The following is a 12,530-nucleotide window of genomic DNA, read 5'->3' as shown; positions in this document are numbered from 1 at the left end:
AGCCCTGCCCTCCTCAACTCTTAGCGCCTCCAGGGGCCCATGAGGTGCTAGGAGTTGGGATTCTTTACCTGTAAAAAGGAAATGCTGTCCTTCCCCCGAGGTGGAGAGCAGGTAGTGGAAGGAAGGTTCCGCGGTAGGGATATTGGTCCCAGAGCCCGAGTGCTGGACGGATTCCCTGCCCTGGTCTCAGGCTGCTGCTGCTGTGACATTTCGCTTTGTCTACAGCAGACTCCCGGCTAAGCAAGTAGAGAGAGCCTGGAGCGTGAGATAGAGGTCTAACTGTCCCATTGTCACTCACAAGTTCTGTGACCTTGGATAAGTCACTTCTGCTCTGTGAGCCTGTTTCTTTGTATAATCAGGCAGTTCCTATCTCAGAGAGTTTTTTCCAAGGGATGAATGCACAGTCCCAGGACGTGGTCAGGACCCATATCACTGGCACCTTTGCCTGTCACCTCCCCCACAAAGAGAACTCTTGTTACCCATAGTGACCCTGAGGACCACTTGCTGTGCTCTTCCCTGGATGTCTAGAGAGTGGGCCCAGGCCCAGAAGGCAGGATCCCAGCACCACCAGTGACCATGAAGCCTGAGGCCTTGCCTGCAAAGTGAGGCACAGGGTCAGCGCCCTCCAGGTGCTTGTGAGCACGGGCTGACAGGACAGCAGGGGCGGAAGCAGAACCTGGGACAGGGATGCCCTGACGCTCTGTCCTCCTGTCCTCCCTTCCTCAGGAACTAAACCCAACTGGCTGACTGTTAACTACTTAAGTGTTTCAGATTTCTCTTACACTCACTTTTTTTTTTTTTTAATCAAAGGAAAGTTCTAGTCACTGAAATGCTTAGGGCAAAGAGCTGTTCTACTTTCTTAGCTCTGGGACAAAAGTAGCCCTTGGTATAAATATCAGTGTGGTAGAAGGTAAAGTAGAATGTCTCTCTTCCCCCATTGCCCTCCTCATGGAGATGGTTCTAAAAGGCAGCAGTCCCATTCTCCCTTTAGTAAAGAGGGTGTGGAAACTTCCAGAATGTTTCTCCCCTTTGAGGGTTTGGAGCTACTTATAGTCCCCACACAAGCTGATCCAAGAGAATGATGTGGCACATGCAGGAAGTCAGGAGACCCTGCCTGCTCCCAGGACATGCTCTGGTGGCTCCCCGCTTTGATTTTCCATCACATCCTTTGGTTTTCCTTTGTTTCCCTCTGCCTCTGTCTCCTCACAGCCGCATACACGGCGCCACCACCCCTCCTCCTAACTGAGTAATGAAGGCCCACTCTCCAGCTGGATCTGGGCTTTCTGGTTGTCAGCTCTCAGTTCAGCATTAATGTTGCCCAAAAAGCTTGCGAAGGGTCGGGAGTAAATGTTGGGGCTACAGTAGGACTTCAGAAACTTGCCAGGGTGCACTGTTCTGTTCAGCACAGGTCCCACTCGTGCCCTCATCCTCGGGCAGGGTGTCTGTGCAGGTGGCCGCCCCTTGCTGCCTTTCCCATTCACATACCCTACATTTGGGCCCGCGGGACTGCGGGAACTCCAGGTGATGACTCTGGGTTCGGGGTGACTTAGGAGCTGGCCTCAGACCTGGAGGGGTACCCTCGGCGTAGGGGGCCTTCTGAGGCTTGAGCAGAGAGAGCTGCCACCCTGCCTGTCTCTGCCTGGGCTCCCTGGAGTTAACGGCTTAGGAGGCGTCCTCTGTGGGGCAAAGGTTTGGTCACCACGTACAGGCCCTGGGGAGGCTACTGTGCCAGCATTCACTGCAGCTCGGGTACAAAGGTGAGGCCACCAGTGATGGTCTGCATGAGGTGGCACTAGTTACTCAACTTCTCCATCTGTAAAGTGGGCATAAGGAATACCCACCTCAGTAGAATAGAAAGTACAGAAAGAGTCCCAGAAAAACAGGAATTTAGGACACATCAGAGGTCATCTCAGATTGGTAGGGGAAAGATAGCTCATTTGAGAAATGGACAACTTGCCGCCTAGAAAAAAAATTAACTGGATCCTAGCCCTTAAACCATACATTTAAAAAAAAAAAAGTTCCAGATAGATAAAAGATTTAATTGTAAAAAAAAAGAAACTAATATTATAGCAGGAGAATATGCAAGAATTGTTTTTAAAAATCTTGGCAAGGGGAGGTCTTTCTAAGCCTGACAGAACTGAGGGAAGCTCTACAAGGTGCAGACCAGTACATTTCCATATGGAACAAAACCGACAGGAAAGTCAAAAGAGAAATGACCTGGAAGAAACAATTGTCTAACTCTGTTGACAGATAAAAGGTGTTCATTTCCTTACTTTATAAAGAATTTCTCCATATGGAACACAGAAAAGATCAGCATCTGCGTAAACACACAAAGTCTGGAAGGGGGTCATTCCTGGAAAAGGAGCTACCATGCTCCCTGCGCCTGTGGCCCTGGAGTGTACCAACAGGAGCACCAGGCGGGATTCTGGCTCCAAGCCTACGTTTGAGGGCCTCCCTCCAGGTTATTCCTGTTGTCTGGGCCTCAGCTACCTGAGCTGTGAAGTAGGGGTAACTGTAGTCCCTTTTATTCGCTAGAGTATCAAGGCTGTGGAATGGGGCGGTAATTGCTGTGTAAATACTTGACCTATAAAGCCTGAAAAGATGCGGGAGGGGCCGTATGGGTGGGGTGCTCTCAGGATAAGAAATGTGGTGATAAGCCATTTTCCTGCCCTGTTGCTGACCATGCGAGGAATATAGCACTCATATCACTGATGGGAGAATAAGTATGTGTTAGACTCCTGAATGCACATACCCTCTGACTGAGCGGTCTTTCTTGAATAACCATCCTAGAGGTGACACGCAGACGAGGGTATTTGTGCGGTGCTGTGTGCAAAGCTGAAACAGGAAATAGTCCTCCTGCAGTGAGGAACTGGTTAAATAATTTGTCATATGTCCCTAACCTGGATGATCAGGCAGCTTTGACGAAAAGAGGCGGGTCTACCTGTACAGATGGCGGGGCAGTCTCCCGGATAGGGCATGCCTCATTTTATTGCATTTCCCTTTTGCACTTGGAAGAAACTGTATTTTTTGCAAAGGGAAGGTCTCTGGTAACTCTGCATCGATTGGGTCTGTCAGGGCCATTTTCCCAGCACTGTTTGCTCACTTAATGTCTCTGTGTCATATTTTGGTGATTCTTGAAATAGTTCAAATTTTTTCATTATTACATACTTTTTTAAGATTTTATTTATTTGAGAGAGACTGAGAGTGAGCCCAGTGCGGGGCTCGATCCCAGGACCCCGGGATTATGACTGGAGCTGAAGGCAGATGCTTAACAACCAAGCTACCCAGGCACCCCTCATTATTATATTTTTTATGGTGATCTGAGATCAATGATTATAACTCATTGAAAGCTCAGATGGTGCATTTTTAGCAGTATTTTGTAATTAAGGTATGTATTTTTTTTTAAACATAATGCTATTGCACCCTTAACAGACTGCGGTATTGTGTACGCATAACTTTGATAAGCCCTAAGAAAGCAAAAAATTCATTTGGCTCATATTTTATAGCAATATACCCTTTATTGCTGTGGTCTGCAACTGAACTCGGAATATCTCTGAGATATGTCTGTGTATTAAGTCCAAGAACAGGTGTCAAACGTGTGCAAGAATTCTGTTTGTGGGGACAGGAAGCTGGCTTAGGAGGGACAGCTGGGAAGGCAGTAAGTTGCCTCTGGGGACACGCTGTGGCTGAAAGCAGGGCAGAACCTCTGAGTTGTTGTGAATCATAGTCTGATAAAACCTACCTGGAGACACTCCTGTGAGGAATAAAACATCATAGAGGTTGAGGGCAGGGAGCAGCCAGCTTTGAGCACTGCCACCCGACGCGCGGCCTTGGCACAGTCCTGACCAGTATACCTCTTTTTCCTCACCTATAAAACAGGGGTGAAGACAGACAGTCCCCTGGTCGTGAGTGTGAAATGGGGTGGTCTGAGTCAAATTCCTGGGGCGCTGTCAGCAGGCCGGCCTGCAGGGGCGACAGCCGCCGCCCCCCCCCCCCCCCATCACATTCAGTGGCCCAGCTCTGGCACTCCCCAGCTCCCGGGCCAGCCAAAAATCTTTTTCTGACGTTTCTGCTTTGGGACTCCTCTCCTCCCTGGGATGAGTCTAGTTCCTTGGCAGATCACCTAACGCGGCTGCTTTGGCTTTCAAGTCAGGAAAGCAGGTCTTTGAGGAGGCTTGGAGAGTCCCCCTGTGCTTCATCTCTGAGGCTGTGGACGTGCCCCCCAGAGGAGTGGATGCACCTGGGGCTGGGCACCCTGCATGCCCCGGCCCTGTCCACTCTGAGCCCCGGTGCTGGCCAGCTCGCCTGGGAGCCACTCAGGCAGGAGTGGGCTGTCTGGGCAGACTTGTCCGCCCAGAGGTACTTGTCTGTACCCCTCGGTGCCTAGCGTAGAGGAGAAGAATGTGGTGAGGGGCCATGAGAGGCTTCCACCGGCCCCCAGTTCAGAAGGGTGCTCACGTCGGTCTCTCTTGCTTTCAGGGGTCTAACGTGATGGAAGAGCAAGACCTGCGGGAGATTGGCATCAGTGACCCACAGCACCGGCGGAAGCTGCTCCAGGCGGCGAGGTCCCTGCCCAAGGTAACCACTGATGGCTCTGCAGCCTCGGCCGAAGCCAGGGCCCTCTCCCGACCCCACCTGGACCCAGAACAGGGAAGGAGCCTGGCTCCAGGGGATGTGGATCACTGCCAGGGGTCTGCCCCGCATCCTGGGGGACCCAGCAGGCAGCACAGAGGTCTGTTTACTGTCTTGCCACGTCCTGGGGCTGGTAGCCCCAGCCCCTCCCCTTGACTCTGCTGCCCTTGTTTGTTCCACGCACCCCAGAGCTCAGGAAGCACAAACAAGTCCCGATAGTGAGGCCAATGCCCACTTCACAGGAACACACCATATTGTCCCACCAGGTCCATGATCTTGTCAGAGCTCAGTGGGAGCCCCTCTGTGAACCCTCCCTCCCATCTAGCAGTACCCACTGGGGCTGTCTTCCTCAGGCCTGGAGGGCTTCGGGGGCCCCACCTCACAGGTGGGGGTGCTGAGACCAGGCAGCGGCAGAAAAGGCTGTGTGAAGGGAGAGGAGCCTGGTCTCCTGGCTGTAGCCCCAGGAGGGCTGAGCTGTCAGTCCTGCCCCTTCTCGCCCCGTAGGTGAAAGCTCTGGGCTGTGACGGCAGCAGCCCCCCATCAGTACCCTCCTGGCTGGACTCCCTGGGGCTGCAGGACTACGTGCATTCCTTCCTGTCCAGTGGCTACAGCTCTATTGACACTGTGAAGAACCTCTGGGAACTGGAGCTTGTCAACGTGAGTACAGCCTGTGCTCAGGCCCTGCCTGGCCCCCAGGGTGCGGTCCGGGGCGGGTGGGGGGCTATGGGCACAGGCACGGCCTGATCACCCTCCCCTGCCCCCATCCAGGTGCTGAAGGTCCATCTCCTCGGCCACCGCAAGCGCATCATCGCCTCCCTGGCAGACAGACCGTACGAGGAGCCGCCTCAGAAGCCCCCGCGGTTTTCCCAGCTGAGAGTGAGTGGGGCAGGGATGGAAAGGGCTCAGTGTGTTCTTCGTGTTGCCAGGAATTAGAGACTGCTTGAGGCATTCTTTGGAAAGAGCATGACCTCCGTAGGAGAGGTGGGAGCGATCTGTCCCCTCTTGTCGTCGGGGCCAGTGTGCCCCCAGGGCCCAGAGAGTTCGAGGAGCACCGAGCAGGAGTTGTTTGGGCCGGTTATGTATCGATTATGTGCCTCCTGCCTGCATCCGAGAAGCCCGGTGGCACCTCTAATAGACTCCAGTTTAAGTAGAAAGTAACATGTCAGGAAAAGGGAAAAAATATCCAAATCCCAGCCACTGCTTGCGGGGGGGCAGAGCCAGGGGCGCAGTGAGGGACAGTGGGGGGGCAGTCTGCGGGGAACCCAGATGGAGGGCAAAGCTGGAGCTCCGTGGCAGGACCTGCGCCCTTCCTAGGTCTTCTGAAGTAAAAGCCTCGCGGCAGGGTGTGTTCGAGATGCTTTGTGGCTCGGCCAGCCGACCCCAGACTGCAGGTTAGACCCCGCCCAGCTGTGGAGCTGAGGCCTGAGACCAGCTCCACCCGGAGCCTGCGAGCCAAGCCCCTGACGGGCTCCAAACAGGGCCCCTAGGCTCCACCTGCTTACGGCCGCCTCACCCGGAGGGCATCGCTCTGTCCTCTCACCCTGCAGACCCTGTGACACTGAGGAGCCAGGAAACACTGACACTTGGCATAAAAACTGAGGCGATGGGATTTCGGGGTGCCGACGTGAGGCGCTGTGTATTTTCTCAAGAAAGGGCTCTGGATTTGGTCACTGCCCAGGGAGCGGCAGCGAATCACAGCAGATGATTTGATCTTTGATGAACAGGAAGGCAGCTTCCCAGCCCTGTACCCTCCTCTTTCCCATACGGCTCCAGGCCAAGGAGTGTGCAAGGGATGTGGGGGTGCCCGTGGGGGTGCCCGTGGTGGCTGCATGCGCGCAGGACTGGATCACCAGGGCTTCCTGGCTCGGGGAAGAATTTGGTGGCTTTGGCCCTGCGGCCGGGTTCCCCGCAGGCTTGTGGGCCAGTGTGCCATCCGTTTGGTGCCTGCTCCGCGTCCGTTCTCACCGATCCACCTGCCCCTGTTGGGCCCTGGGCAGCCCAGGGCTGGCTGACACCCATAGTCCAGGGGCTGGCCTCCTGGGTTCCAAGTGTTCCCTGGATTTCTCCCCACTGCAGTGCCAGGACTTACTCTCCCAGACGTCATCCCCACTGAGCCAGAATGACTCCTGCACTGGCCGCTCTGCAGACTTGCTACTGCCTCCAGGGGACACGGGCAGGAGGCGGCATGACAGTCTTCATGACCCTGCGGCACCTTCTCGAGCTGAGCGCTTCCGAATCCAGGTGGGGCCGGGGGGGGCTGTGAATGGGGGTCCCCAGACCCCTTCACTGCCCCTGTGTCCCTTGAGTTGGCAGCCGGTGTTGGGGAGAGGGGGTAGGAGGCCATTGAACTGGAGGTGCCTGGATCACCAGCAGGAGGAGGACCCTGCTTCCTCCCCTCCCTGGGAGGGCCTCCCCTGCATCTCAGCCTCTACATCCCAGCCCCTCAGGCCACCAGCCCCGTTCCTGCCCCAGTCTCAGCTTGCTTGCCCTGCCTGTTCCACAGAGCAGCTTTCTCCCATCCTTGACTCCACTCCCCGCACCCCGCCTGCCCCACAAAACCAGGGCCCGAGTCAGACTTTGTTCCTCCTGTTGCATTTCTGCAGCCCAGCATGGGATGCAGCTGGGAGACCTATCCAGCCGTGCTGTCTGCCCTCCTAAAGGCCGCTCCCCTCCCCCCACGCAGCCTCTGCTAGGCCCTGGACTGGCCCCAGTCTGCAGTCCTCGGTCACCTTCTCAGGGCCTTGCATTCTGGCCTCCTGATGTATTCGTCTGCCCGGCCTCCTGCCTTGCACATAGGTTCTCGGCTTTGCGTCTTGTCCTCCAAATTGGCCTACTGGACACAAGATCGACACATTTCCCTCACCGCCCCGGGAACTCTAGTTTCACTGCTTTTTTTCTCCTGAGTTACACTCACCTCCAGCCCCTGGGGGTGTCCTTCACCTCTCCACGGGCATGGCCGTGAATGTCACGATACGAAAAGCGTGCTGTCCAACCGCTTTAGTCGCTCCGTAGCCGAAGACTTCCGCACAGTGCTAGGAATGGAAGTCATAAAGATTTCCTGACTCTCTTCTCGCCTCCCCATTCTTCCCACCTGTTGAACGCCCCCATCACCTGACCTAGATTTCAGTGGCCTCCTGCCCCCCTACCCCCACCCAGTGACAGCCTCAGGGAATAGTATAAAACGCTCCCTCCCGGGACACCTGCCCCACCCAGAACCAGCTCCAGGGCCCCAGACTTGGTATATGAGGCTTCCGCGGACCTAGCTTCTGCTCCCCATTCTTGGTGCTCTGTGCTTGTTTTCCCCTCTCTGGTCTTGGTCCTGTCCTGTCTACCTTAGAGCCTTCCCCGCTGAGCCTGCCCTTAGGGGGCCTGGATCCCTGCCTCCCCGCCTTCCCTCTGGCGTGGGTGGGCCTCACCTCCGCCCCAGTGCACCTGCTTGACTTTTTGTCTCCTGCCCTTGAACCCTGTAGTAGGCTTCCTTGCCCTTGGGTGTGCTGGAGTCCTGAGTTCCTCTGAAATGGGCAGGCGCACCTGTGACCCCATGTGTTCTACAGGAAGAGCAGCGCGAAGCCAAACTGACCCTCCGGCCCCCCAGCCTGGCTGCCCCCTACGCCCCGGTGCAGAGCTGGCAACACCAGCCAGAGAAACTCATCTTTGAGTCCTGCGGTTATGAAGCCAACGTGAGTTGCCCCTGCCCTCCCACCCTGGCTAGCCTTCCTGTCGCCCACCCCTCCCGGCAAGGTCCAGGTCTCAAGTGCTGTTCTCCACTCCTCGGACACCCCTAGCACCTAGGGGGCAGGAGGGCCTCCCAGACAGGGTAGGGGAAGGGAGGTAGGAGAGGAAACCACCTGACTATGGTCCCAATTGGTTGGGTCCCCCTGCCTGGTAAGGCAGGACGTCCTAAGCCCAGTTACTGCCTATACCCTCAGTATCTGGGCTCCATGTTGATCAAAGATCTTCGAGGGACGGAATCCACACAGGATGCCTGTGCAAAGATGCGGGTAGGTTGCCTGGGTGTGTGCTGGCAGGTGGGGGTTTGGTGGGGATGGGAGGCATCAAGGGGGCGCCTGCTGCAGCCCCTGGGCCCTCCCACGCTATGTAAGGTCAGGGGGAGGCTGGGGCCTGTGGGATCCAAGGGGCTTGGCTTTAAGAAGGGGCATTCACAGTCCCACTCCGTGTTTCCTCTAGAAATCCACCGAGCACATGAAGAAGATCCCCACTATCATCCTGTCCATCACATACAAAGGTGTCAAGTTCATCGATGCCTCCAACAAGGTGTGCTTCTCACAGCACTGTTAGCGGGAGGGGACCCTCTCCCCACCCCCTCCTCTAGGCTTCCTAGAGTGTCTGCAGCCCTCTCTATTCCTCTGCACTCCTACCCCCTCGGCCAGGCGCTTGGCTCTCAGTTGCCACACATCCTGATCCCAGGGCCCTGCCCTAGTGACAGGTGCCCCTGGCCTCCTTGAGCATGGGTTCTATCAGCCCTCTTACCTGTTCTCGGGCCCTTGGTGGTGTGATTCTCTTCACGAGCAAAGGACTCCCCCCATGCCCCACCCTTGGTACCTCACCTGCCTTGTCCCCACCCTGGAGGGCAGAGGGGCTAGAGAGCTGGTGGTCAGATGTGAACATTAATGCTCTCTGTTGCCATGGTTAAGGGCAGAAACCCCTAAACCTATACTGGCAAGGCTAGGCACTGCCCCTGCACCCACCGAACAAGAGAAGTAGTGGCCTTGGGCTAACAGCCCAGACTGGGAAAAGGTGGCAGTGGTGGTGGCGGTGTAAATGGGCTGAGGTGGGCCTTGGGGCGGAGAATTCCAGACCCTGCTTTCCCCAGCAGAATGTCATTGCGGAGCATGAGATTCGGAACATTTCCTGTGCAGCCCAGGACCCAGAGGACCTCTGCACCTTTGCCTACATCACTAAGGACCTGCAGACCAGCCACCACTATTGCCATGTGTTCAGCACGGTGGATGTGGTGGGTGGAGCCCTGCAGCTGGGCACCTCGGGAGGGGACCTGCCATCCCAGCACGTGGGTGGCACCTGGCTCATGTCTGGTTTGGGCCAAGGCCCCAGCAGCTGTCTGGGCCAGTTCCCTTCATTTATTTTTTATTTTTTTAATTATTTTATTTATTTGAGAGAGAGTGTGTGAATGAGAGAGAGAGAACACACAAGCTGGGGGAGGGGCAGAGGGAGAGAGAGAGAGAAGCAGACTCCCCGCTGAGCAGAGAGCCCATTGTGGGGCTCGATCCCAGGACCCTGGGATCATGACCTGAGCCGAAGGCAGACCTTTAACCAACTGGCCCCCCAGGCGCCCCTACAGACAGTGATGAGACTGAAGCACAGAGGAGAACAGGCAGCTAACTAGGCGGCTCCTCTGTGGTTCTGATCAGGGGTTCCCTCCCCCAGGCTGCTTGTCAACCCACCATGCCCCCCTGGGACCCTCAAAGGAGAGTCTCCTTGAAATGCCCTCTACCTTCCTTGGGGGCAGCAGTGCCTTCGTGACAGGAGGCTGCTTTCTCTCACACTCACGCTCCGGCTGGGCGCACAGGGACTGCCCCTGCCCTGAGACAAGGCCCCAGGCCCTCTCCTCAGCCCCAGGCTTCTGTCCAGATCCCTGCTGTCCTGGGAGACAGTAGCTAGTTGCCAAATCCCTGTGGCTTCTGGAGCACAGACGGCCAGGCATTCTCAGCCCCAGGAAATCCATGCTTACTCCGGGCCTAGCATCAGACTCCTGGCTCTGCCACTTGCTGGCTATGTGGTCTTAGAAAGTCACTGTCCCCAGCTCTGTGGCTGAAAAGCGGCTGTAACAAGAGCAGCTTCGTGGGGTTGGTTTTGAAGGTGAATGGGGTCATCTGCTCTATACTCGTAGCTCCTGGCACTGTGAGCTAGAGCTCCCATTTTCCACAGTCACTTCTGCTGTAACACAACATACGTGCTCCCAAAGAGGAACATGTTACATAAAATCACGCAGTAAAAGCCGGGTTTGTAGGGAGATGGGGCTGGGGGCACCACACTCAGAAACTTGCTCAGAAACTTGCTCAGTGACACGTTGAAAGAGAGGAACCTAGCAAACCCTGGCGCTGCTGTTCCTGGGCAGTGGTTAAGAAAGAGCTGTGGCAGTCAGGCTGGCCCCCTCCACCTGAGAGAGCCTGGGGTGGGAAGGGGAGCTCAGGGCTGGGAGAGGGACAGCACCACGGGAAGGGAAGCCGAGCTGCCGGGTCCCTTGGTATTTGTGTCTACATCGACATCATGCAGGGGAAACAAAATGTGTGTGATGCTCAGATTGTTCCCTAACATCTCAGTCACCTTGGGACAAAGCAGTGCTTTGAAAACAAGTATCCTGGCAGAATTGACCACACACTTGTTAGCCATCCAGGTGCCCCCTGCCCCGGAACTGTGCTCAGGGCTGTGAAGCCTGGTTTGGGGGGGGAGTGGGGGGGAGGTTGGAGGGGTTCAAGCAAAGGGGTGAGGTGGCTCCTCGGTCTCAGTGCTGAAGTCATGCTCTGTCTCCTCCCAGAATCTGACCTACGAGATCATCCTGACACTGGGACAGGCATTCGAGGTGGCCTATCAGCTGGCCCTGCAGGCCCAGAAGTCCCGCTCCCTGGGGCCTTCCACTGCTGAGATGATTGAAACAAAATCTTCCAAACCAGTGCCTAAGCCTCGGGTCAGCACGAGGAAGTCAGCAGTACGTGGGCCCCAGGCGCCCAGACCTCCTCCTACCTCCTGGGCTTCGAGGGCTTGGGGTGGAGCCGGCACCGGGAGGGAACCAGCCATCAGCGCCTTTCTGTGCCCCGCGGGCTTTAGTCCCCTCCCTCGCCAGGCGCCCCTGGGCCCCGGCCCACAGTGAGCCCCCAGTAACGCCACCCCATGTCTGTGTCTGCTTTGCTCTGCACCCCAGGTGCCGCTGCCCCCCGATAGTCGCTGTTGTCACTGTCACACCTGCACCACCCATCGTCCTTCTTACCTACCGCTGCCGTCTGTTAGTCCTGGAGTCAAGGTCTTTACATCTCCTGCTGTCTGTGTGTCAGTCTCCCTGAAGTGACCGTGAGCTTTCTGAGACGCTAGTGGCCTCCCCCACCCCACGTGACATTCTTTCCTGAGCCGCCCTCCTGCCATCCCTATCTGTGCTTTAGCTGTTTCTCTGTGTGTCCTCTCTGCAGAGGCCCGGGGTGCCCGCTGTGGTCTTGCCTGGGGTGCGCCCACAGGCCCCGACCAAGGGCCCCAGAGGCTTGGGTTTCCCAGCCCCGTACCCTCTTCCTGGCGCCATGAACAGGTTTGGGGTTCAGAGCATGATGCTCGGGTCGGTCAAGGCTCCTTTACTTGAGCAGCTCTGAGAAGCCCCTGGGATAAGGCGGCCCTGAAGAGGCCCGGAGGTGGCACTCCTATGATGCTCCGGGGAGGGTGCCACTCTTGCCATCTCAGCCCTAGGGGGCTTGCTCTCTGAGGAGAACCAGGGCCGCCCCTCATGTTCCTCATGCTGGCACAACACCAGCACAGCCCTGCGCAGGAAGAAGGGACAGCTGGGCCCTGTTGCCCCCTGGCCAGGCACGGTGCTCCCTCTCTGACCTCTCGCCTTTCTTCCTTGGCAGCTGGAACCACCTGATACGGACCCAGATGCCCAGTCCCATGCCAGCGTCTCCTGGGTTGTGGACCCTAAACCAGACTCTAAGCGGAGCCTCAGCACCAAGTATGAGACCACTATCTTCTAACCGCTCACTCCCTGTCTCCACTAGTCTCACTGTGCCTTGCCATCCGACCTCTGCTCTTCTCAGCTCTCCTTCCGGCTGCTGACGCCAAGGCCCCAGCCCCGGAGGGCCCTGCTCTCCCTGCCGGCAGCCGCTCTAGACACCACACTCACAGCTCGTACCCAACACCACCGGACACTGTGAAGTCCC

The 12,530-nt window shown here is 56.7% G+C and overlaps 1 protein-coding gene across 6 annotated transcripts in view; it reads left to right on the top strand.

Moving 5' to 3' along the window:
* The window catches only part of ANKS1A (ankyrin repeat and sterile alpha motif domain containing 1A), a gene marked incomplete at its 3' end in the record, with an annotated part of 176,938 nt that overhangs the window by 160,739 nt on the left and 3,669 nt on the right, over positions 1-12,530 (top strand). For 2 of the 6 annotated variants that reach the window (XM_080806337.1, XM_080806336.1), the window contains 11 exons: positions 4,480-4,578; positions 5,137-5,289; positions 5,401-5,508; positions 6,709-6,873; positions 8,187-8,312; positions 8,562-8,633; positions 8,821-8,907; positions 9,470-9,607; positions 11,150-11,320; positions 11,534-11,632; positions 12,225-12,344. In XM_080806337.1, the coding sequence (XP_080662463.1) occupies positions 4,480-4,578; positions 5,137-5,289; positions 5,401-5,508; positions 6,709-6,873; positions 8,187-8,312; positions 8,562-8,633; positions 8,821-8,907; positions 9,470-9,607; positions 11,150-11,320; positions 11,534-11,632; positions 12,225-12,344 (1,338 nt within the window). Of the gene's footprint in view, positions 1-4,479; positions 4,579-5,136; positions 5,290-5,400; positions 5,509-6,708; positions 6,874-8,186; positions 8,313-8,561; positions 8,634-8,820; positions 8,908-9,469; positions 9,608-11,149; positions 11,321-11,533; positions 11,633-12,224; positions 12,345-12,530 lie in introns of those variants that run through there. The other 4 variants (XM_080806335.1, XM_080806333.1, XM_080806334.1 and 1 more) reach the window with 2 other exon arrangements.

Source organism: Martes martes (genome assembly GCF_963455335.1).
Source record: "Martes martes genome assembly, chromosome: 6".
Lineage (NCBI taxonomy): Eukaryota > Metazoa > Chordata > Mammalia > Carnivora > Mustelidae > Martes > Martes martes.
The sequence above is the reverse complement of the archived record's forward strand: the minus strand, read 5'-3'. Positions and strand labels throughout refer to the sequence as shown.